The 24,920-nt window shown below is 49.5% G+C and overlaps 3 protein-coding genes across 5 annotated transcripts in view; all 3 read right to left on the bottom strand.

Moving 5' to 3' along the window:
• Positions 1 to 13,398, bottom strand: part of LOC139275684 (myelin protein zero-like protein 3) — a 38,445-nt gene extending 25,047 nt beyond the window's left edge. The window contains exons 1-2 of the mRNA XM_070892850.1: positions 13,305 to 13,398; positions 331 to 375 (exon numbers count right to left, since the gene is read on the bottom strand). Of these exons, the coding sequence (XP_070748951.1) occupies positions 331 to 375; positions 13,305 to 13,398 (139 nt within the window). The remainder of the gene's footprint in view (positions 1 to 330; positions 376 to 13,304) is intronic.
• Positions 13,399 to 22,627: 9,229 nt separating this feature from the next.
• The window catches only part of LOC139276503 (myelin protein zero-like protein 2), a 37,667-nt gene continuing 35,374 nt past the window's right edge, over positions 22,628 to 24,920 (bottom strand). For 2 of the 3 annotated variants that reach the window (XM_070894617.1, XM_070894619.1), the window contains one exon: positions 23,984 to 24,689. Coding sequence is in view for 2 of the 3 variants with exons in the window: in XM_070894619.1 (XP_070750720.1) it covers positions 24,638 to 24,689 (52 nt within the window). In the remaining variant the exon portion in view is untranslated. Of the gene's footprint in view, positions 22,751 to 23,983; positions 24,690 to 24,920 lie in introns of those variants that run through there. The other variant, XM_070894620.1, reaches the window with a different exon arrangement.
• LOC139276365 (protein diaphanous homolog 1-like) lies at positions 22,922 to 24,557 on the bottom strand. Its single transcript, XM_070894227.1, has 3 exons — positions 24,514 to 24,557; positions 23,110 to 23,986; positions 22,922 to 22,989 (listed from the first exon to the last, which is right to left on the bottom strand). Exons 1-3 carry the CDS (start codon positions 24,555 to 24,557, stop codon positions 22,960 to 22,962), a joined length of 951 nt encoding a protein of 316 aa, XP_070750328.1. The 3' UTR covers positions 22,922 to 22,959.

The raw sequence follows: 24,920 nt of genomic DNA, 5'->3' as shown, positions 1-24,920 counted from the left end.
GGGGGGGAGGGGTGAGTTGAGAGGGGGGTGAGTTGAGGGGAGGGGGGGTGAGGGGGGTGAGTTGAGGGGGGGTGAGTTGAGGGGGGGGTGAGTTGAGGGGAAGGGGGGGGTGAGGGGGGTGAGTTGAGGGGGGGTGAGTTGAGGGGGGGGTGAGTTGAGGGGAGGGGGGGGTGAGGGGGGTGAGTTGAGGGGGGGTGAGTTGAGGGGGGGGGGGGGGGGATTTCTGTCCCGGGATTAAATCGAGCGAATTTCGGGGAAGCACTAAATCCAAACCCGGAACTGAAGGAGAGAAGCCCCGGGGGCGCTCACCTGTCCCTAGCCCAGACTCACCTGGGAGCAGCAGCAGGAGGAGGAGGATCGGGGGCCGGGGCCCGGCTCAGGGGCCAGCTCGGGCTCGGGCTAGGGCTAGGGTTCGGGTCCGGGTCCGGGTCCGTGCGGCTCATCGCCCGACACCAGGTGAGACCGGAAACAGCGGCAGGAACCGCGAGCAGCCGTGAGGGAGGAGCCGCGAGAGGGAGGGGCTCACCTGGGCCCAGCGGGGAGACTTACCTGGGCCCCGGGGGTGGGGGGAGAGACTTACCTGGGCCCCGGGGGTGGGGGGAGAAACTCACCTGGGCCCCGTGGCGGGTTTGGGGGGGGGTCAGAATGCACCTTGATCATTGAATCCTGGTCTGAGCACTGTCATAATGAAGTTGTTCAGATCTGGGAGTTGAAGCACTGAAGAGCCAGGAGGCTGGTCCTCACTCTTAGAACAACTGAGTTATGGGAAAGATTAGAGGAAGGTGGGTGATAAATGGACTTTTTCGAAGGAACAGTGTGCAGCCATTCAGTCCCTTGAGCCTGTTTCGGCGTAATGACATCATGGCTGATCAGTATCCGAGATCCATATCCCTGTGTACACTTGGTTAGCAAAAATCAAGCAATCTCAGATTTAAAGATAATGAGCCTAAAATCCTAGCCTCGCCGGGTTGGTACGGAGTGTGCAAGGACACAGTGAGCATTCACAAAAGCCGGTTTTTGGGGAGTGATGCACAGCGCCAAAAACTGGCTTTTCTGATCTGTCAAGATTTCGCTTGATTAAATCCTCCGCATCTCCGGCAGAAATTGTGTTGGGGAAATTGATGGGATTGAAGGCCGATAAATCCCCAGGGCCTGATGGACTGCATCCCAGAGTACTTAAGGAGGTGGCCTTGGAAATAGTGGATGCATTGACAGTCATTTTCCAACATTCCATTGACTCTGGATCAGTTCCTATGGAGTGGAGGGTAGCCAATGTAACCCCACTTTTTAAAAAAGGAGGGAGAGAGAAAACAGAGAATTATAGACCGGTCAGCCTGACATCGGTAGTGGGTAAAATGATGGAATCAATTATTAAGGATGTCATAGCAGTGCATTTGAAAAGAGGTAATATGATAGGTCCAAGTCAGCATGGATTTGTGAAAGGGAAATCATGCTTGACAAATCTTCTGGAATTTTTTGAGGATGTTTCCAGTAGAGTGGACAAGGGAGAACCAGTTGATGTGGTATATTTGGACTTTCAGAAGGCTTTCGACAAGGTCCCACACAAGAGATTAATGTGCAAAGTTAAAGCACATGGGATTGGGGGTAGTGTGCTGACATGGATTGAGAACTGGTTGTCAGACAGGAAGTAAAGAGTAGGAGTAAATGGGGACTTTTCAGAATGGCAGGCAGTGACTAGTGGGGTACCGCAAGGTTCTGTGCTGGGGCCCCAGCTGTTTACATTGTACATTAATGATTTAGACGAGGGGATTAAATGTAGTATCTCCAAATTTGCGGATGACACTAAGTTGGGTAGCAGTGTGAGCTGCAAGGAGGATTCTATGAGGCTGCAGAGCGACTTGGATAGGTTAGGGGAGTGGTCAAATGCTTGGCAGATGAAGTATAATGTGGATAAATGTGAGTTTATCCACTTTGGTGGTAAAAACAGAGAGACAGACTATTATCTGAATGGTGACAGATTAGGAAAAGGGGAGGTGCAAGGAGACCTGGGTGTCATGGTACATCAGTCATTGAAGGTTGGCATGCAGGTACAGCAGGCGGTTAAGAAAGAAAATGGCATGTTGGCCTTCATAGCGAGGGGATTTGAGTACAAGGGCAGGGAGGTGTTGCTACAATTGTACAGGGCCTTGGTGAGGCCACACCTGGAGTATTGTGTACAGTTTTGGTCTCCTAACCTGAGGAAGGACATTCTTGCTATTGAGGGAGTGCAGCGAAGGTTCACCAGACTGATTCCTGGGATGGCGGGACTGACCTATCAAGAAAGACTGGATCAACTGGGCTTGTATTCACTGGAGTTCAGAAGAATGAGAGGGGACCTCATAGAAACATTTAAAATTCTGACGGGGTTAGACAGGTTAGATGCAGGAAGAATGTTCCCAATGTTGGGGTAGTCCAGAACCAGGGGACACAGTCTAAGGATAAGGGGGAAGCCATTTAGGACCGAGATGAGGAATTTCTTCACCCAGAGTGTGGTGAATCTGTGGAATTCTCTACCACAGAAAGTTGTTGAGGCCAATTCACTAAATATATTCAAAAAGGAGTTAGATGAAGTCCTTACTACTAGGGGAATCAAGGGGTATGGTGAGAAAGCAGGAATGGGGTACTGAAGTTACATGTTCAGCCATGAACTCATTGAATGGCGGTGCAGGCTAGAAGGGCCGAATGGCCTACTCCTGCACCAATCTTCTATGTTTCTATGTTTCTATGTTTCTATGTTTCTATGTTTCTATGTTTCTAAGGACATTGTGCGGGAGAGATTGGGCTATTTGCCCAACTCATGCCCAGCGAATGTCCTTCAAACTCCCAGGCCTGGTTAAAGCAGGCACATAGCTTACTGTTATTTGTAATACAGATTAAGGGTGAGGAAGTAGTGTCTCAAACGAGCATACTATGCTCAAACAAAGGGGACTACAGTGGGATGAGGGCAGAGTTGGCTAAAGTAGACTGGGAACACAGACTAAACGGTGGCACAATTGAGAAACAATGGAGGACTTTTAAGGAGCTCTTTCATAGTGCTCAACAAAAATATATTCCAGTGAAAAAGGGCGGTAAGAGAAGGGATAACCAGCCGTGGATAACCAAGGAAATAAAGGTGTGTATCAAATTAAAAACCAATGCGTATAAGGTGGCCAAGGTTAGTGGGAAACTAGAAGATTGGGAAAATTTTAAACGACTGCAAAGAATGACTAAGAAAGGAAAGATAGATTACGAAAGTAAACTTGCGCAAAACATAAAAACAGATAGCAAAAGCTTTTACCGATATATAAAACGGAAAAGAGTGACTAAAGTAAATGTTGGTCCCTTAGAAGATGAGAAGGGGGATTTAATAATGGGAAATGTGGAAATGGCTGAGACCTTTAACAATTATTTTGCTTTGGTCTTCACAGTGGAAGACACAAAAACCATGCCAAAAATTGGTCACAGGAATGTGGGAAGGGAGGACCTTGAGACAATCACTATCACTAGGGGGGGGTGGTGCTGGACAGGCTAATGGGACTCAAGGTAGACAAGTCCCCTGGTCCTGATGAAATGCATCCTAGGGTATTAAAAGAGATGGCGGAAGTTATAGCAGATGCATTCGTTATAATCTACCAAAATTCTCTGGACTCTGGGGAGGTACCAGCAGATTGGAGAGCAGCTAATGTAACGCCTCTGTTTAAAAAAGGAGGCAGACAAAAGGCAGGTAACTATAGGCCGGTTAGTTTGACATCTGTAGTGGGGAAAATGCTTGAAGCTATCATTAAGGAAGAAATAGCGGGACATCTAGATAGGAATAGTGTAATCAAGCAGACGCAGCATGGATTCATGAAGGGGAAATCATGTGTAACTAATTTACTGGAATTCTTTGAGAATATAACGAGCATAGTGGATAGAGGTGTACCGATGGATGTGGTGTATTTAGATTTCCAAAAGGCATTCGATAAGGTGCCACACAAAAGGTTACTGCAGAAGATAAAGGTACGCGGAGTCAGAGGAAATGTATTAGCATGGATAGAGAATTGGCTGGCTAACAGAAAGCAGAGAGTCGGGATAAATGGGTCCTTTTCGGGTTGGAAATCGGTGGTTAGTGGTGTGCCACAGGGATCGGTGCAGGGACCACAACTGTTTACAATATAAATAGATGACCTGGAAGAGGGGACAGAGTGTAATGTAACAAAATTTGTAGATGACACAAAGATTAATGGGAAAGCGGGTTGTGTAGAGGACACAGAGAGGCTGCAAAGAGATTTAGATAGGTTAAGCGAATGGGCTACGGTTTGGCAGATGGAATACAATGTCGGAAAATGTGAGGTCATCCACCTTGGGAAAAAAAACAGTAAAAGGGAATATTATTTGAATGGGGAGAAATTTCAACATGCTGCGGTGCAGAGGGACCTGGGGGTCCTTGTGCATGAATCCCAAAAAGTTAGTTTGCAGTTGCAGCAGGTAATCAGGAAGACGAATGGAATGTTTGCCTTCATTGCGAGAGGGATGGAGTACAAAAGCAGGGAGGTCCTGCTGCAACTGTACAGGGTATTGGTGAGGCCACACCTAGAGTACTGCGTGCAGTTTGGTCACCTTACTTAAGGAAGGATATACTAGCCTTGGAGGGAGTACAGAGACGATTCACTAGGCTGATTCCGGAGATGAGGGGGTTACCTTATGATGATAGATTGAGTAGACTGGGTCTTTACTCGTTGGAGTTCAGAAGGATGAGGGGTGATCTTATAGAAACATTTAAAATCATGAAAGGGATAGACAAGATAGAGGCAGAGAGGTTGTTTCCACTGGTCGGGGAGACTAGAACTAGGGGGCACAGCCTCAAAATACGGGGGAGCCAATTTAAAACCGAGTTGAGAAGGAATTTCTTCTCCCAGAGGGTTGTGAATCTGTGGAATTCTCTGTCCAAGGAAGCAGTTGAGGCTAGCTCATTGAATGTATTCAAATCACAGATAGATAGATTTTTAACCAATAAGGGAATTAAGGGTTACGGGGAGCGGGCGGGTAAGTGGAGCTGAGTCCACGGCCAGATCAGCCGCTCAGAGGGGCTAGATGGCCTACTCCTGTTCCTAATTCTTATGTTATTATGTTCTTATGTTACCAGCGTAAGAATTTTAAAACATATAAAAATTCAACTTAAATACAAATTTTTATAGTAAAAACCCTGTCCATTAAGGTAAATTTATTTCAAAACCTATTAAAACACATTTTTAAAAAATTCCCCAAATAATTTTTTTCTGAAACATTTAATTAACTTTAATTTCAATTAATTTTAAATGTGAGGTGTTTTTTTATTTATTATGTTGTGTTTCTTGTTTTAGGGATTTCTTCTCATTGATAATAATGGGAACTCGTAAAAACAGAGCTCCCATTATCACTGAGAATACAGCAGAGTGATTGGTGGTCCCGGCCGATGTGACTCCAGCTCTTTCGTACGTACGGGGAAGCCCTGTCTCTGTCTCTGCCTCTGCTGCGCATCGAACGACGGCCTCCGACCGCAATCGGAGTCACCTCCGGGACCACCAGCTCATTTTGTCAAAAAATTCTGGTCGGAGGCATTCATCTGTAGGAAGCCTCCAACCGCAATTTTCCACCCATTAATCCAGCTCATCAGAGGCAGTCCCTCGGAATCGAGGAAGACTTGCTTCCACTCCAAAAGTGAGTTCTTTGGTGGCTGAACAGTCCGATACGAGAGCCACAGACCCTGTTACAGGTGGGACAGACATTCGTCGGGGGAAGGGGTTGGTAGGTTTGCCGCGCGCTCCTTCCGCTGCCTGTGCTGGGCCTCTTCACGCTCTTTGCATTGAGACTCGAAGAGCTCAACGCCCTCCCGGATGGACTTTCTCCACCTCGGGCGGTCTGCGGTCAGGGTCTCCCAGGTGTCAGTGGTGTTGTCGCACTTTACCAGGGAGGCTTTGAGGGTGTCCTTACAACGTTTCCGGTGTCCTCCTTTGGCTCATTTACCATGAAGGAGCTCCGTATAAAGCATTTGTTTAGGGAGTCTCGTATCTGGCATGTGAACTATATGGCCTGCCCAGCGAAGCTGATCGAGTGTGGTCAGTGCTTCAATACTGGGGATATTGGCCTGGTCGAGGACACTGATGTTGGTGCGCCTGTCTTCCCAGGGGATTTGCAGGATCTTGCAGAGACATCGTTGGTGATATATCTCCAGCGACTTGACGTGCCTTCCATACATCGTCCATGCCTCAGATCCATACAGGAGGGCGGGTATTACTACAGCCCTGAGCTTGGTGGCCAATGTAACCCCACTTTTTAAAAAAGGAGGGAGAGAGATAACAGGGAATTATAGACCGGTCAGCCTGACCTCAGTAGTGGGTAACATGATGGAATCAATTATTAAGGATGTCATAGCAGCACATTTGGAAAGAGGTGACATGATAGGTCCAAGTCAGCATGGATTTGTGAAAGGGAAATCATGCTTGACAAATATTCTGGAATTTTTTGAGGATGTTTCCAGTAGAGTGGACAAAGGAGAACCAGTTGATGTGGTATATTTGGACTTTCAGAAGGCTTTCGAAAAGGTCCCACACAAGAGATTAATGTGCAAAGTTAAAGCACATGGGATTGGGGGTAGAGTGCTGACATGGATTCAGAACTGGTTGTCAGACAGGAAGCAAAGAGTAGGAGTAAATGGGTACTTTTCAGAATGGCAGGCAGTGACTAGTGGGGTACTGCAAGGTTCTGTGCTGGGGCCCCAGCTGTTTACATTGTACATTAATGATTTAGACAAGGGGATTAAATGTAGTATCTCCAAATTTGCGGATGACACTAAGTTGGGTGGCAGTGTGAGCTGCGAGGAGGATGCTATGAGGCTGCAGAGCGACTTGGATAGGTTAGGTGAGTGGGCAAATGCATGGCAGATGAAGTATAATGTGGATAAATGTGAGGTTATCCACTTTGGTGGTAAAAACAGAGAGATAGGCTATTATCTGAATGGTGATTCAGATTAGCTGAATGGAGATTATCTGAATGGATATTAGGAAAAGGGGAGGTGCAACGAGACCTGGGTATCATGGTACATCAGTCACTGAAGGTTGGCATGCAGGTACAGCAGGCGGTTAAGAAAGCAAATGGCATGTTGGCCTTCATAGCGAGGGGATTTGAGTACAGGGGCAGGGAGGTGTTGCTACAGTTGTACAGGGCCTTGGTGAGGCCACACCTGGAGTATTGTGTACAGTTTTGGTCTCCTAACTAGAGGAAGGACATTCTTGCTATTGAGGGAGTGCAGCGAAGGTTCACCAGACTGATTCCCGGGATGGCGGGACTGACCTATCAAGAGAGACTGGATCAACTGGGCTTGTATTCACTGGAGTTCAGAAGAATGAGAGGGGATCTCATGGAAACGTTTAAAATTCTGATGGGTTTAGACAGGTTAGATGCAGGAAGATTGTTCCCAATGTTGGGGAAGTCCAGAACCAGGGGTCACAGTCTAAGGATAAGGGGTAAGCCATTTAGGACCGAGATGAGGAGAAACTTCTTCACCCAGAGAGTGGTGAACCTGTGGAATTCTCTACCACAGAAAGTTGTTGAGGCCAATTCACTAAATATATTCAAAAAGGAGTTAGATGAAGTCCTTACTACTCGGGGGATCAAGGGGTATGGTGAGAAAGCAGGAATGGGGTGTTTCCTAACGTCTCTCCTGAATGGCCTGGCTCTGATTGTCCTAGACTCCCCCTCCCCCCCGCCCCCCACTGATGGAAAATGTTTCTCTCTCTCTACCCTAACAATTCCTTTCAAAATCCTCAGAAATGTCTGAGATAGTAAACTGTAAAGAACATCATTTAAAAGAAGATTAGTTAAGTATTTGAAAAGAAAGAATATAAAAGGATGTGGGGAAAGGGTGGGGAAATGCGGTTTGCAGAGTTGGAAAGCTGGCATGATAAGAACATAAGGCGTAGGAGCAAGAGTCGGCCATTCGGCCCCTCGAGCCTGCTCCATTCAATAAGATCATGGCTGATCTGATCTTGGCCTCAACTCCACTTTCCTGCCTGTTCCCCATGACCCTTGACTCCCCTGTAGTTCAAAAATCTGTCAATCTCCGCCTTGAATATATTAATGAGCCGAATGAGCTAACATGAAGCAATGAATCCATCTGGAGCTAAATGTGCTTTTATTTCCTGAAACAATCTGGTTCCATCAAACAGAAGATTATACACATGGATTGTTTAAATCCATCAATCAATAACCAGGGTCCCACATTCCTCCCAATCCAAGGGACTAATTACTGGCTCACGGGACTGGGACTTTGACTTGTTTTGGTGCCGTTATCTTTTTCATTGTGTGGCTTGTCCACATGGAGCAGGGCAGTGCCCGAGACTCATTAGTAGGCAGATATGCAGCCAGATACAAATCAAGAGAAACGATCAGCGGAATTGGGAGTGATCCAGCAATCAGCCGGCACATAGCCAATTCCTGTCATTACTGAGCTACACGGCAACACTTGGCAGAAAGATATTCAAGGAAACATGAAACATAGTGAAAATCAGACTAACGGCATAGAATCACAGACTAGAAGCAAATTTGGGCAATTTATATATAGAATAACAGATACCCGGTGTGAGTTACAGGCTCTACCATTACCATCAAGACAGGGGACCAACCCTGGTCCAATGAGGAGTGTAGAAGAGCATGCCAGGAGCAGCACCAGGTGTACCTAAAAATGAGGTGCCAACCTGGGGAAGCTGGAACACAGAACTATATGCATGCTAAACAGTGGAAGCAACATGCTATAAACAGGGCTAAGCAATCCCACTATCAACGGATCAGCTCTGCAGTCCTGCCACATCCAGTCGTGAATGGTGGTGGACAATTAAACAACTAACGGGAGGAGGAGGCTCCATGACTCTCCCCATTCTCAATGATGGCGGAGCCCAGCACGCAAGTATAAAAGACAAGCCTCAAACGTTTGAAAACATCTTCAGCCAGAAGTGCCGAGTGGATGATTCATATCGGCCTCCTCCTGAGGTCCTCACCAACACAGAAGCCAGTCTTCAGTCAATTCAATTCACTCCACGTGATATCAAGCAGCGGCTGAGCGCACTGGATACAACAAAGGCTATGGCCCCCGACAGCATCCCGGCTGTTGTGCTGAAGACTTGTGCTCCAGAACCAGCCGCGCCTCTAGCCAAGCTGTTCCTGTACAGCATTGGCATCTATCCGACAATGTGGGAAACTGCCCAGGTATGTCCTGTCCACAAAAAGCAGGACAAATCTAATCCGGCCAATTACCGCCAGTCTACTGTCAATCATCAGCAAAGTGATGGAAGGTGGTGTCGACAGCGCTATCAAGCGGCACTTACTCCCAATAACCTGCTCACTGATGCCCAGTTTGGGTTCCGCCAGGTCCACTCGGCTCCAGAACTCATACAGACTGGGTTCAAACATGGACAAAAGAGCTGAATTCCAGAGGTGAGGTGAGAGTGACTGCTCTGGACATCAAGGCAGCATTTGACCGATTGTGGCATCAAGGAGCCCTAGTATAACCGAAGTCAATGGGAATCAGGGGGGAAACTCTCCACTGGCTGGAGTCATACCGAGCACAAAGGAAGATAGTTGTGGTGGTTGGAGGTCAATCAACCCAGCCCCAGGACATCGCTGCAGGAGTCCCTCAGGGCAGTGTCTTACGCCCAACCATCTTCACATGCTTCATCAATGACCTTCCCTCCAACATCAGGTCAGAAGTGGGGATGTTTGCTGATGATTGCACAGTGTTCAGTTCCATTCACAACTCCTCAGATAATGACACAGTCCGTGCCCGCATGCAGCAAGACCTGGACAACATTCAGGCTTGGGCTGATAAGTGGCAAGTAACATTCACACCACACAAGTGCCAGGCAATGACCATCTCCAACCAGCGAGAGTCTAACCACCTCCCCATGATATTTAATAGCATTACCATCGCTGAATCCCCCACCATCAACATCCCGGGGGTCACCATTGACCAGAAACGTAACTGGACCAGTCACATAAATACTGTGGCAACAAGAGCAGGTCAGAGGCTGGGTATTCTGCGGCAAGTGTCTCACCTCCTGACTCCCCAAAGCCTTTCCACCATCTACAAGGCATTAGTCAGGAGTGTGATGGAACACTCTCCACTTGCCTGGATGAGTGCAGCTCCAACAACATTCAAGGGGCTCGACACCATCCAGGACAAAGCAGCCGCTTGATCGACACCCCATCCCCCACCTTCAACACTCACTCCCTCCACCACCGGCGCCCCCTGGCTGCAGTGTGTACCATCTACAAGATGCACTGCAGCAACTCGCCAAGGCTTCTTCGGCAGCACCTCCCAAACCCGTGACATGTACCACCTAGAAGGATAAGGGCAGCAGGCCCATGGGAACACCACCACCTCCACGTTCCCCTCCCAGTCACACACCATCCTGACTGGGAAATATATCGGCCGTTCCTTCATCGTCGCTGGGTCAAAATCCTGGCACTCCCTCCCTAACAGCACTGTGGGAGCACCTTCACCACACGGACTGCAGCGGTTCAAGAAGGCGGCTCACCACTACATTCTCAAGGGGCAATTAGGGATGGGCAATAAATGCTGGTCTTGCCAGCAATGCCCACATCACGTGAATGAATTAAAAAAAAAAATTGGACCACAATTGTGAAGATACAGGCGGTTTAGTGCTGTGAGCTGACAGACACTGAACCAATCTCTTCCCTCTGTATATCCACCTCCCTCTCCTTGGTTACAACTCATCTCGTCCTGGGCTAGATTCCAACAGCACAATATCTGAATGCAAAACTCTTTGCTTCTTGCAATAACTCCGGAAAATCAATTCATTACCATCTGCATTCATGAACACAAGTAGAAACTGTCTTGAATCAAGTCACTGTTCCAATCCAATGTTTAAATAGCTTCTGCTGGTGTCTCTATGTTGTTGTCTGTTAAATATCGTGGAATTAGTAAGTGTGCTGGGAGAGTGGGAAACTCTGTGTGACAGCCTTGCTGGTGTGCAGAGCCCTTGTTTATTCTGGCCAGCTCAGTGATTGGTCTTTGTTTAATTTCTCTGAAATATGAGCTCCTTCGTGACCTGGGAGAGCAGCGTAGTTGGGAGGAGCTGTGTTGTCAGGACAGGTTTAAAAATTAAATAATGCTGTGTAAAGTAGAATGGGCCAGCTTGACTCATCTGGTAACAGCATGTACAGGAGGATTCCAGGACCGAGCCCTGGGCCCTACTGATCTCCCTGATCGGTGGGGACAGTGCTGGAGGTGCTGCAGTTGACCTGTGTGTGTCTAGACCATCAGCAGACCGGGATCATTGGAGGGAGCAGCGTGTGGCGGTATACCACTGCAGGGAGCAGCGTGTGGCGGTATACCACGGCAGGGAGCAGCGTGTGGCGGTATACCACTGCAGGGAACAGCGCGTGCTGCGGTATACCACTGCAGGGAGCAGCGTGTGGCGGTATACCACTGCAGGGAGCAGCGTGCGGCGGTATACCACTGCAGGGAGCAGCGTACGGCGGTATACCACGGTAGGGAGCAGCGTGCGGCGGTATACCACTGCAGGGAGCAGTGTGCGGCGGTATACCACTGCAGGGAGCAGCGTGTGGCGGTATACCACTGCAGGGAGCAGCGTGTGGCGGTATACCACTGCAGGGAACAGCGTGTGGCGGTATACCACTGCAGGGAACAGCGCGTGCTGCGGTATACCACTGCAGGGAGCAGCGCGTGAGGCGGTATACCACTGCAGGGAGCAGCGTGCGGCGGTATACCACTGCATTGAGCAGCGCGTGCTGCGGTATACCACTGCAGGGAGCAGCGTGTGGCGGTATACCACGGCAGGGAACAGCGCGTGCTGCGGTATACCACTGCAGGGAGCAGCGTGCGCCGGTATACCACTGCAGGGAGCAGCGTGTGGCGGTATACCACTGCAGGGAGCAGCGTGTGGCGGTATACCACTGCAGGGAACAGCGCGTGCTGCGGTATACCACTGCAGGGAGCAGCGTGGGGCGGTATACCACTGCAGGGAGCAGCGTGCGGCGGTATACCACTGCAGGGAGCAGCGTGCGGCGGTATACCACGGCAGGGAGCAGCGTGTGGCGGTATACCACTGCAGGGAGCAGCGTGTGGCGGTATACCACTGCAGGGAGCAGCGTGTGGCGGTATACCACGGCAGGGAACAGCGCGTGCTGCGGTATACCACTGCAGGGAGCAGCGTGTGGCGGTATACCACTGCAGGGAACAGCGCGTGCTGCGGTATACCACTGCAGGGAGCAGCGTGCGGCGGTATACCACTGCAGGGAGCAGCGTGTGGCGGTATACCACTGCAGGGAACAGCGCGTGCTGCGGTATACCACTGCAGGGAGCAGCGTGTGGCGGTATACCACTGCAGGGAGCAGCGTGCGGCGGTATACCACGGCAGGGAGCAGTGCATGCTGCTGCAGGAGGGCGACGGCTGACTGCAGTGTGGTCAGGTACAGCAGGAGTGACGAAGTTGGGGCGAAGGAGCAGCAAGGGTTTGTAGAGCGATGTGATCGGGGCCCGGGAGAGGCAAGTGTTCAGGGCCCAGGAGAGGCGAGGGCCCAGGGGCAGCACGGCCAGCCCACACTGCGATATGTGAGCGCACTAGGTCCGTGCAGCAGAGCAGGTCTCCAGTCGTCTTGGGTAACCCTTGCCACTGGACCAAGACCTCGCTCTGTCAAGCCCGTGTGGTGGCTGGTGTGCAACGGTCACCCCACGTTAAAAAAATCCACCCACAGGCATCTTCCACCCTTCAGGATGTAGTTCGGAATCTGGAATATTAGGTCCTTCACTGAAACACCTGTGAACTCATCCCTTTTCGGCGTGGAAGCAAGTCATCCTCGCTTCGAGGGACCGCCTATAATGATGATATCGAGGACAATGGGAATGGGACTCATTAGATTATGTCAAATCCCTCCTAAATTTGTTTTGTTTAAGTTTAAAACCTTGGTTTGTGTGTCTCCCTTCTCCCTCTCAAACCTGACAATAAATTCGCTCCCATTGTGGTCAGTGTTAACCGGGTATTCCCTTACTGTCAGATTATTCACTAATTCTGGTTGGTTTCTTATCACTAAATCCAGTCTGTCCTGTCCCCTGGTTGGGTATAAAACATATTTTTGAGAAAACTGTCCCGAATACACTCCAGCAATTCCTTGCCACGACTCCTTGATCTGTTCTGCTTCTCCCAGTCTGTGTGAAAATTTAATTCTCCTGTTATAACCACATTGATTGTGTTACATGCTTCCCCGATCTCGGTAGTTGTACAGCTCCCCCATGAATCGCTGTGAGGAGGGGTCTGGACAACACCCACCAGAGTCTTGCATCTGCTGCTGTTCCTCAACTCTGAGCAGAGTTTCCACAGCCTGGTCGCCCTCACTCAAATCCCTTCTTTCCACTGCTGTCATTTTGTTAATCACCCTCCTTTCCCAATTTCCCCATCCTTTCTAAAGATCCAATAGGCTGGAATATTTAGCTCCCAGCCATGCCCAGCTTTGTAGCGCGGTCACTGTAATGGCGACTACACCATCCTTTTGTGCTTCGGAAACGTTTGTTTTCGGATGCGTCGATGCCAAAATGACCACCTTGTCTCTGATTGGCTCTCCAATTTCACTCCACCTATTGCTGATTGGTCCCCTTTGGAGGATAAGCCACACCCTAAATTTTCTGTGGAGTGTGCAATTGGAACCGCCCAGCCCAAGTTCTGAATGACTTTACGAATTGTAACTCGATCCATTTCGACTTCAGTAGCACAGAGGATAGATCGCCCCAAAAGCCACCAAGTGCCAGCCAAAGTCCTTTGCCCAAGTGCATGGCCGCTGCCATAGATAGGGCATTGTGTGCGAATTGTTAACAGGTTTATTGGGTATGAAGTGAATAGTGACAGTATGGTGACTTCTGGATTTTATCCAGTCCAACGATATAACACTCAGCTTTCTGAGAAATTGGGTGTGGGTGTAAAAGGGTAGGAAGAACGTGAATCATCTTCCCTGAGTTCCCTCTCTCCCCTCCGATCCCCCCCACCCATTTCTCTCTCTTCCCCCCCCCCCCTCCACTCCCCCCAAGGCGGTCACACACCCACCCCCTCCCAAGCTCGCTCTCTCTCATCCCCACCGCACAGGCTCTCTTTCACTGCCTCCCTGGCCCCAAGCTCTTTCTCTCTCCACCCCCCCCCCCCCCCTCGCCCCCAGGCTCTCTCTCTGATCCCCCATCCCCACTCCCAGGCTTTCTCTCTCTCTCTCCCAGGCTTTCTCTCTCTCTCTCTCTCTCGTCCCCAACACACAGGCTCTCTCTCTCTCTCTAAACCTTCCCCCCCCCCCCGCCCCCAGGCTCTCTCCCTCTTCCCGCCCCCCACCCCAGGCTCTCTCTCTGACCCCCCCACCCCCACCCCCAGGCTCACTCTCTCTCTCTCTCTCTCTCTAAACCCTTCCCCCTCCCCCCACCAGGCTCTCTCTCTCTCTCTCTCTCTCTCTCTCTCTCTCTCTCTCTCTCTCTCTCTCTCTCCCCTCTTCCCCCCACCCCCTCCCCCCCCACTCGGGGCCGATCAGAGGCTTCAGAATGAACTTGTTCGATGCCCCAGTTCCCATTCCGGTTTCAGGCGGGAGGCATCGGGGTTGGAGTCTCGAGAGGACGCAGACGCAGAAGTAGGAACAATCAGCTCGGGTTTGTTAAGGGAAGATCGTGTTTGACTAACCTGATTGAATTTTTTGAGGAGGTAACCAGGAGGGTCGCTGAGGGTAGTCCGTATGATGTAGTGTATATGGACTTTAGCAAAGCTTTTGATAAGGTTCCACATGGTAGACTGGTCAAGAAGGTTAAAGTTCATGGGATACAGGGCAAAGTGGCAAGTTGGATTCAAAATTGGCTTGGAGGTAGGAAGCAAAGGGCAATGATTGATGGATGTTTTTGTGACGAAGGATGTTTCCAGTGGGGGTTCCGCAGGGCTCAGTGCTGGGTCCCTTGCTTTTTGTGGTATATATCAACGATTTAGATTTGAATATAGGGAGTATGATTAAGAAGTTTGCAGACGACACTAAAATTGTCTGTGTGGTTGATAATGAAGAGGAAAGTCACGGGCTGCAGGAGGATATCAATCTACTGGTCAGGTGGGCAGAGCAGTGGCAAATGGAATTTAATTTAGAGAAATGTGAGGTGATGCACTTTGGGAGGGCTAATAAGGAAAGGGTATACACATTAAGTGGTAGGCCACTTAATAGTGTAGATGAACAAAGGGACCTTGGAGTGCTTGTCCACAGATCCCTGAAAGTAGCAGGCCAGGTGGATAAGGTGGTTAAGAAGGCATACAGAATGCTTGCCTTTACTGGCCGAGGCATAAAGCAGGGAGGTTATGCTTAAATTGTATAATACTTTGGTTAGGCCACAGCTGGGGTTCTGCCTACAGTTCTGGTCACCGTATTATAGGAAGGACATGATTGCACTAGAGAAGGTGCAGAGGAGATTTACTAGGATGCTATCTGGAATGGAGAATCTTAGTTACGAGGACAGATTGGATAGGCTGGGTTTGTTCTCATTGGAACAGAGGAGATCGAGAGGAGACCTCATTCAGATGTACAAAATATTGAGGGGCCTGGCATAGTGGATAGTAAGGGTCTATTTCCATTGGTGGAGGGGTCTATTACGAGGTGGTATAGTTTTAAGGTGGTTGGTGGAAGGTTTAGAGGGGATTTGAGGGGTGGCTTCTTTACACAGAGGGTTGTGGGGATCTGGAACTCGCTGCCTGGAAGAGTGGTGGATGCAGAAACCCTCACCACTTTTAAGAGATAGTTGGATGAACACTTAAAGTGCAGTAACCTGCAGGGTTACGGACCTAGAGCTGGTAATTGGGATTAAACTCGATGACGTTTTGTTGGACGGAGCAGATATAATGGTAAGTACTGCAGGGAATCGAATACGACCAACGTGATCTCTTGTGTTAAGTATTCAATTGTCATTGTAATCCATGTATAAACTGACCTAAGTTGTATACCGTGAGAACACTGACCACTAGGTGGTGAACTTGTTGGAGACACTCCTAACCTGAACTTTTAGGTATAAAAGGGGAAGCTCCACCCATCTTCTCCACTTCATTGCTGGAATAAAGATTGCTGGTCACAGAGTGACCTTCTCTCTAGTATGGGCCTCATGTGCATTTGTACTGTATAGTAAGGACATATTATTGGTGACGAGAAACTGGGATTTAAACCACGCGAGCATGGCCACTAGCAGCACAGAAGAGAGGTACTGTGTCGGTGATGATTGGGACGACTTTATTGAGAGACTACAGCAAAGATTTGTCACTAAGGAATGGTTGGAACAGGATTCGGCCGACAAACGCAGGGCTCATCTCCTGACGGTTTGTGGATCCAGGGCGTACTCCCTGATGAAGGACCTTCTCGCGCCAGAGAAGACGGCGGACAAGACTTTTGAAGAGCTCAGTAAGTTGAACGGCGAGCAGCATGCACACGGCGAGACATCGGTTTTACACGCACCGGCGGCGAGAAGGGCAAAGCGTTCCAGACTTCGTGGCAGATCTCCGGCGACTGGTGAGCCTATGTAAGTTCCCAGATGCATGCAGAACGGAGATACTGCGAGATTTTTTTATTGAGGGCATCGGGCACGTTGGGGTTTTCAGGAAACTGATTGAGACCAAAGACTTGACCCTGGAACAGGCGGCTTTGATGGCCCAGACATTTATCTCAGGGGAGGAAGAGACCAGAATGATGTTTGACAAAAATCTTGGTTTAAATGCAGCAAATGGACAGGGAGTCAACATTGTTAATGCGGCACACAGCTCTCCAGGCAGACAGGGGCAATCGTACATGCCTGAGCATGTAGTCGAACCCAAAGGGAGAATTCAACAGAGACAATGACTAGCTGAACGGCGATTCATGCCATCGCAAGGAACAATGCGGCCAGTAATGGGGCCATCAGCACCTTTCAATGGTGCGTTTAAGGACAGTTACAGAGACAGTCCGAGACGATCGACTGGTTTCCAACAACTGCTCAGGTTGGAGGTGTGGAGGCAAACACACAGCCAGAGCTTGCAGTTATCAGCAATATACCTGCAGAAACTGCAACATCAGCGATCGCTTGGCACGTACGTGCAGGAAGTCTGCAGCCAGGTTGATGTACGAGGAGGACGGGCCCGATGTAAGCCCTACGAGGCCAAATGGACACTGGTGGAAATCGCTGGAAGCTGAAGTTCAGCGAGTTCATGTGGAGCACATATACAGTTCATACACCAGGACGCCACCGATAATGATGAACGAGCTCCTCAATGGCATCCCAGTATCAATGGAGCTGGACACGGGGGCCAGCCAGTCCCTGATGAGTATCAAACAGTTCGACAAGTTGTGGGCGTCCAAGGCCAGGAGGCCAAAATTATTGCCGATTGACGCACAGCTACGGACATATACAAAGGAGATCATTCCAGTGCTAGGCAACGCCACGGTAGTCGTGACCCACAAAGATTCGGAGAACAGGTTGCCACTCTGGATTGTCCCGGAGGACGGTCCCGCACTGCTGGGGAGGAGTTGGCTTGCGGTCATGAACTGAAAATGGGGCAATGTCAATGCAATTTCTTCTGTGGAGCGAGTATCATGCTCACAGGTCCTGGACAAATTTGACTCACTATTCCAACCCAGCATTGGCACTTTCATGGGGACCAAGGTAGTGATTCACATAAACCCGGACGCCAGTCCAGTACACCACAAGGCCAGAGCGGTGCCGTATGTGATGCGGGAAAAGATAGAATGCGAATTAGACCGCCTGCTGAGGGAAGGCATCATCTCGCCAGTCGAATTCAGTGACTGGGCAAGTCCGATTGTGCCGGTGCTCAAGGCGGATGGGTTGGTCAGGATATGTGGTGATTACAAGGCCACCATCAATCGGGTGTCACTCCAAGACCAGTACCCGCTACCGAGAGCGGAGGACCTCTTTGCGACGCTATTCGGTGGCAAACTTTTTTCAAAATTGGACCTGACCTCAGCTTACATGACCCAGGAGCTGGCAAGTGAGTCGAAGAAGCTGACCACCATCATGACACACAAGGGGTTGTTTGAGTACAACAGATGTCTGTTCGGGATTCGCTCGGCCGCCGCGATCTTTCAAAGAAACATGGAAAGTCTCCTCAAGTCGATTCCAGGGACGGTGGTTTTTCAAGACGACATCCTCATCATGGGTTGCAATACTGAAGAACACCACCACAACCTGGCGCTACACAGACTGGACTGGGTAGGTCTGCGACTGAAAATGGCGAAGTGTGTCTTCCGAGCTCCAGAGGTAGAATTCCTGGGGATGAGGGTAGCAGCAGACGGGATCAGACCTACTGCGTCCAAAACGGAAGTGATCCAGAGAGCACCCAGACCCCGTAACACGACGGAGCTGCGTTCGTTCCTGGGGCTCCTGAACTATTTTGGTAACTTTCTTCCCAAATTGAGCACGCTGCTAGAGCCGCTACACGTGCTCCTACGCAAAGGTCGTGAATGGGTCTGGGGGGATAGCCAGGCAAGGGCTTTTGATAGAGCACGCAATTTGTTATGCTGCAACAATCTGTTAACGCTATATGACCCATGTAAGAAACTTGCTTTAACGTGCAATGCGTCGTCCTGTGGGGTTGGGTGTGTGTTGCAGCATTTTAATGCCAAGGGTCAGTTACAGCCGGTAGCTTATGCCTCCAGAAGTCTGTCCCAGGCAGAAAGGAGCTACGGGATAGTAGAAAAGGAAGCGCTTGCATGTGTATATGCAGTAAAAAAAATGCACCAGTACTTGTTTGGCAGGAAATTTGAGCTGGAGACAGATCACAAACCCCTAACTTCACTTTTGGCCGACAACAAGGCCATAAATGCCAATGCATCGGCCCACATACAGAGATGGGCACTTACGTTAGCTGCCTATGACTATACAATTCGGCACAGACCGGGCACTGAAAACTGCGCCGATACACTCAGCAGGCTCCCACTAGCCACCACCGAGGGGGCAACCGAGTATGATGCTGAGATGGTCATGGCTGTTGAAGCTTTCGAAAGTGAAGGCTTACCCGTGACAGCCCGTCAGATCAAAGTCTGGACAAATAGAGATTCGCTACTGTCTTTAGTCAAGAAATGTGTCCTGAATGGGGACTGGGCAGCTACGTACAGGGCATGCCCTGAGGAATTTAAATCATTTCACAGACGCAAGGATGAACTTTCAATTCAGGCCGATTGCCTACTATGGGGAAACCGAGTAGTCATGCCCCAGCTGGGCAGAGAGGCGTTCATCTGAGAACTCCACAATGAGCACATGATGAAGGCAATTGCCAGGTCACACGTTTGGTGGCCAGGGATAGATGCAGACCTAGAACTTTGTGTTCGCAGGTGCAACACATGTGCCCAGCTGGGCAATGCGCCCAGGGAAGCCCCCCTTAGCCCCTGGTCCTGGCCCGCCAAGCCTTGGTCACGCATCCATGTGGACTACGCAGGTCCTTTCATGCGAAAAATGTTTTTGGTTGTAGTAGACGCCTACTCCAAATGGATCGAGTGTGACATTCTCAATTCAAGCACATCCTCTGCCACAGTAGAAAGTCTACGGGCAATGTTCGCCGCTCATGGTCTACCGGACGTCTTGGTCAGCGACAATGGCCCGTGCTTTACAAGCACTGAATTCCAGGACTTCATGGCAGGAAATGGTATCAACCATGTCAGAATGGCACTGTTCAAGCCGGCCTCAAACAAGCAGTGCAGATAATCAAACAGGGGATGCTCAGAATCCAAGGGGGTTCCCTACAAAGCCGCTTATCACGCCTCCTGTTGGCCAATAGATCCCGACAACACTCGCTCACAGGGGTTCCACCCGCAGAGCTGCTAATGAAAAGGACGCTCAAAACCAGGTTATCCCTTATACACCCCACCATGAAAGAAATTGTTGAGAGCAGGCGCCAGTCACAATATGACTACCATGATGGGAATGAGAGAGCGCGATGTATTGATGTAAATGACCCTGTTTTTGTCCTCAACTACGCTGCGGGGCCCAAATGGCTTGCAGGCACTGTGATTGCCAAAGAGGGGATTAGGATTCTGGTAGTTAAACTTACCAATGGACAAATCTGCCGCAAACACGTGGATCAAACAAAAAAAAGGTTCAGCAACCCCATAGAAGAAGCAGAGGAAGAACACGACATAGAGTTTACTCCACCACAGGTGATCGAACACCGGAACCAAGTGGAGGAGAGCCCAGTGGGCAGTCCGGACAGGCCTGAGGCACCGCAAACAGCAGACACTCAGGCCAGCGCCCAACAACCGGAGCCCCAACTCAGGCGCTCTACAAGGGAGCGTAAACCACCAGAGAGACTTAACCTGTGATCCCAATAAGACTTTGGGGGGGAGGTGATGTCATGTATTCAACTATCATTGTAACCCATGTATAAGCTGACCTAAGTTGTACACCGTGAGAACACTGACCACTAGATGGTGAACGTGTGGGAGACACTCCTAACCTGGACTTTCAGGTATAAAAGGGGAAGCTCCACCCATCTTCTCCACTTCAGTGCTGGAATAAAGGACAGGTCACAGACTGACCTTCTCTCTAGTATGGGCCTTGTGTGCATTTGTACTGTGTAGTAAGGACATATTATCCTGGACTAGTTTCGATCGCCTGGATGGGTCGGAGAGGAATTTTCCTAGTTTTTTTTCTCCCTAAATTGGCCTGGGTTTTTATCTGGTTTTTGCCTCTCCCAGTAGATCACATGGCTCCGGTGGGGTTGGAGTGTAGAATGTTTCAGTATAAGGGGTGTCGCAGTTGTGAGAGGCGGACTGGTTGGGCTGGGTGCTCTTTGCCTTTCCGTCATTGATCATAGGTTTCTATGTAACCTTCAGGGCTGCTGACCGAGGGCCGTGCGGCTCTTTGTCGGTTGGCGTGGACATGATGGGCTGAAGTAGCCTTCTGCGCTGTAAATGTCTATTAAAAAAAGTACAGAAAAAGGGCGGTACCAATATTCAGTCGCTTTGTTTTATTCCTCACACTGTGCATCTTGTGCAGCCTGCCCATTCCCTGGTGGTGTACGTCACACGTCAGTTTGCTGACGTTTGGTAGATTAGAATCAGAGAAAGGTTACAGCACAAGGCCATTCGGCCCGTGTCAGCTCTCAGTATAGAATCACAGTTGTATATTTTCATTTTTTCCATTTTTCATCACGACTTTATTTTTATCAAGTATTTATTATTTACAATAACATTTAATCTTTACCGCCTTTTGTATTCTGATCTTTGCTCTCGTCCCTTTTTCATATCTTTAGATTATTTCGACACACAGCCTGCCCCCATTTATTAGTACAGTCCGATCGATCCTTTCCGCGAAGACCTTGTCCCAGCCGCCTTTCCTACATTACAAGTGAATACATTTCAAAAGTTGGGACGTCTCAAGGGGATGAAAGTTGCTATAGAAATGCTAAGCTCTTCTCTCACTCTCTCTCTTTGTTAATGGACAGCCGGTTACCTGTAAACGGGTACCTGTAAATGGGTACCTGTAAACGGTTACCTGTAAATGGGCACCTGTAAACGGTTACCTGTAAACGGTTACCTGTAAATGGGCACCTGTAAACAGTTACCTGTAAATGGGCACCTGTAAATGGGTACCTGTAAACAGTTACCTGTAAATGAGCACCTGTAAATGGGTACCTGTAAATGGGCACCTGCAAATGGGTACCTGTAAACGGGTACCTGTAAACGGGTACCTGTAAATGGGCACCTGCAAATGGGTACCTGTAAACGGGCACCTGCAAATGGGTACCTGTAAATGGGTACCTGTAAACGGTTACCTGTAAACAGTTACCTGTAAACGGGTACCTGTAAACAGTTACCTGTAAACGGGTACCTGTAAACGGTTACCTGTAAACGGGTACCTGTAAATGGGTACCTGTAAACGGGTAGTTGTGGATGCAGCTCCGGGACTGCTGAGCGATGCCTGGCCAGAAAGCTCCGAGATTCGGACTCTGATCCGACAGGTGATGCGATACAACAATGGGGGAATTTAAAACAAATATCGGCTGAGCATTGACTCTCTGTTCTGGCCCCGGCATCAACCAGGTCTGTTCACAGCAGAGGAGGAGCCATTTGGCTTATCGTGCCCGAGCCGGCACTTTGAGAGAGCGATCCAATTAGCCCCACTCACTCTGCTCTTTCCCCACAGCCCGGCAAGTATTTCATTTTCAAGTATTTACCCAATTCCCTATTGAATCTGCTCCCACCGCCTTTTCAGTCAGCGCGTTCCAGATCCCAACAACTCGCTGTGTAAAAACATTCTCCTCATCGCCCTCTCTGGATTTTGTGTCTCAGTCACAATGGTGCAATAACCTGCTGCCAATCACTAAGGACAAGGTCTCACTGGACAATAACCCGCTGCCAATCACTAAGGGCAAGGTCTCACTGGGCAATAACCCGCTGCCAATCACTAAGGGCAAGGTCTCACTGGGCAATAACCTGCTGCCAATCACTAAGGGCAACGTCTCACTGGGCAATAACCTGCTGCCAATCACTAAGGGCAAGGTCCCACTGGGCAATAACCCGCTGTACGGTGCCCACGATTAGTTCACACCTTCAGGAGGGAGAGAATTTAACTGAAGCCAATTCTTGTCAGAAAACAAACGCCGAGCCCTCCTCTTAAAATGTAATTTATTGTTAAATGTTTTATTTTATGTAATTGCAAATATGAAAATGTGCATTTTAAATGGTGCATAGCAAATTCATGAAGTCTCAACAATACAAAATACAAATCTTCTGCACGTATCTTAAAGCAATTTAAAATTCTCTGGGTTATTTTAAAATATAACAGTTGAATATTTACAGATTTTTACGTTCTTTTTTGATGCTCAATATTAACACTGACCTCCCCTTGTAATATTAACACGAAAGGGAACTAACCCGAGACCGAAATCTCTTTTATAAAATATTTAAGACAGTCAGGCATCCTGTTGATAACAACGATCCCAGCTCTCATTAGTGATTGGTCAGTGTGACCCGGGATATCGGGACCCGGGATATAGAGACCCGGTGTGACTCGGGATATCGGGAACCGGGATATAGAGACCCGGTGTGACTTGGGATATCGAGACCCGGTGTGACCCGGGATATCGGGACCCGGGATATAGAGACCCGGTGTGACCCGGGATATCGGGACCCGGGATATCGAGACCCGGTGTGACTCGGGATATCGGGAACCGGGATATAGAGACCCGGTGTGACTTGGGATATCGAGACCCGGTGTGACCCGGGATATCGGGACCCGGGATATCGAGACCCGGTGTGACTCGGGATATCGGGACACGGTGTGACCCGGGATATAGGGACCCGGTGTGACCCGGGATATCGGGACCCGGGATATCGAGACCCGGTGTGACCCGGGATATCGGGACCCGGGATATCGAGACCCGGTGTGACTCGGGATATCGGGACCCGGGATATCGAGACCCGGTGTGACTCGGGATATCGGGACCCGGGATATCGAGACCCGGTGTGACCCGGGATATCGGGACCCGGGATATCGAGACCCGGTGTGACTCGGGATATCGGGACCCGGGATATCGGGACCCGGTGTGACCCGGGATATAGGGACCTGGTGTGACTCGGAATATCGGGACCCGGTGTGACTCGGGATATCGGGAGCCGGTGTGACCCGGGATATCGAGACCCGCTGTGACTCGGGATATCGGGACCCGGGATATCGGGACCCGGTGTGACCCGGGATATCGAGACCCGGTGTGACCCGGGATATCGGGACCCGGTGTGACTCGGGATATCGGGAGCCGGTGTGACCCGGGATATCGGACTCGGATCCCGCTCACTTTGGCTCGGCACTGATGGGAGTTGAGGAAGCAGCTTTGAGGACGAGGAGCCAGAAAGTGTCTGTTCAACACAAAACCAAACCCTAGACACGTCGCTGCCTCCAGGGGAGGACGGGAGGAAGAAAATAAACGGAATAAAGACAATCGAATGAAAGAAGCAGATAAAGGAGTGAAGCTTTGCTCTGGATGGGGTTCACATTGTGGCGAAGGGGCTCCCAATCTGAAGTTTTATTCATCATTCATTCCTGGGATGTGGGCTTCGCTGCATTTATTGCCCGTCCCTAGTTGTCCTGAGGTGGTGAGCCGCCTTCTTCAGCCGCTGCAGTCCGTGTGCAGTTCTTCTTTGTCGTGATTTGATACAACGGAGGGAGCTTGGTGGGCCACTTCAGCGTTAACCATGCTGGTGTGGGTCTGGAGTCACATGTAGGCCCAAACCGGGTAAGGGCGGCAGGTGAAGGGCACCAGTGAAGCAGGCGGGTTTTACAACAAAGCAATGGCTTCATGGTCACTTTTACTGAAACCAGTCTTTTCATTTCCAATTATTTTTCAATGATTTCAAATTCTCAAACTGCCCTGTGGCATTTGAACTCCCATTCTCTGGATTTATAGTCTGGTAATATAACCACTACACTCCCGAACCTCTGATTCTTCTTCAATAGACTCCATAGATTTTCCGATAAGCTTCTGCCAGGTCACAGCCCATGACTACCTGGATTTTGAGCTTGGAGCCCAAAAATACAATACCCTGAGCATCACGTAAAAAGCATAGAGCAGTGGGAAAAAAGGAGTCAGAATGTCTCCTCTACAAAAGGTAAGAAATGGGTGGCTCTAGTTTAAAATCTTGCCTCTTCTCTTGTCAAAATCAAACTTTGTTCAGAAATTGACCTGGAAAGGAGGAAAACAAATTTCAGATTTCACGAACACATAAATTTATCTACAATTCTGTGAGGTTAACACCTCAGCAGCACCACATGTCAACCCTCCTTTGCTCGCTCAAGGGCAGCAGGCGCATGGGAACACCACCTGGGAACCTGCATGTCCCCCTCTGAGTCACACACCATCCTGATTTGGAAATATATCGCTGTTGGGTCAATATCCTGGAACTCCCTCCCTAAC

Source organism: Pristiophorus japonicus, chromosome 11 (assembly GCF_044704955.1).
Source record: "Pristiophorus japonicus isolate sPriJap1 chromosome 11, sPriJap1.hap1, whole genome shotgun sequence".
NCBI classification, from domain to species: Eukaryota; Metazoa; Chordata; class Chondrichthyes; family Pristiophoridae; genus Pristiophorus; species Pristiophorus japonicus.
The sequence above is the reverse complement of the archived record's forward strand: the minus strand, read 5'-3'. Positions and strand labels throughout refer to the sequence as shown.

What these genes read in the sequence shown, in the direction of transcription:
- LOC139276365 (XM_070894227.1), bottom strand. Translation starts at nt 24,557, where the DNA reads ATGCTCAGGGTATTGTATTTTTGGGCTCCAAGCTCAAAATCCAG. An exon ending in GCTCCAAGCTCAAAATCCAG is followed by an intron (nt 23,987 to 24,513) that starts GTAGTCATGGGC and finishes AACCCCATCCAG; the next exon opens with AGCAAAGCTTCACTCCTTTA. An exon ending in CCGGGTCACACCGGGTCTCT is followed by an intron (nt 22,990 to 23,109) that starts ATATCCCGGGTC and finishes TCCCGGGTCCCG; the next exon opens with ATATCCCGGGTCACACTGAC.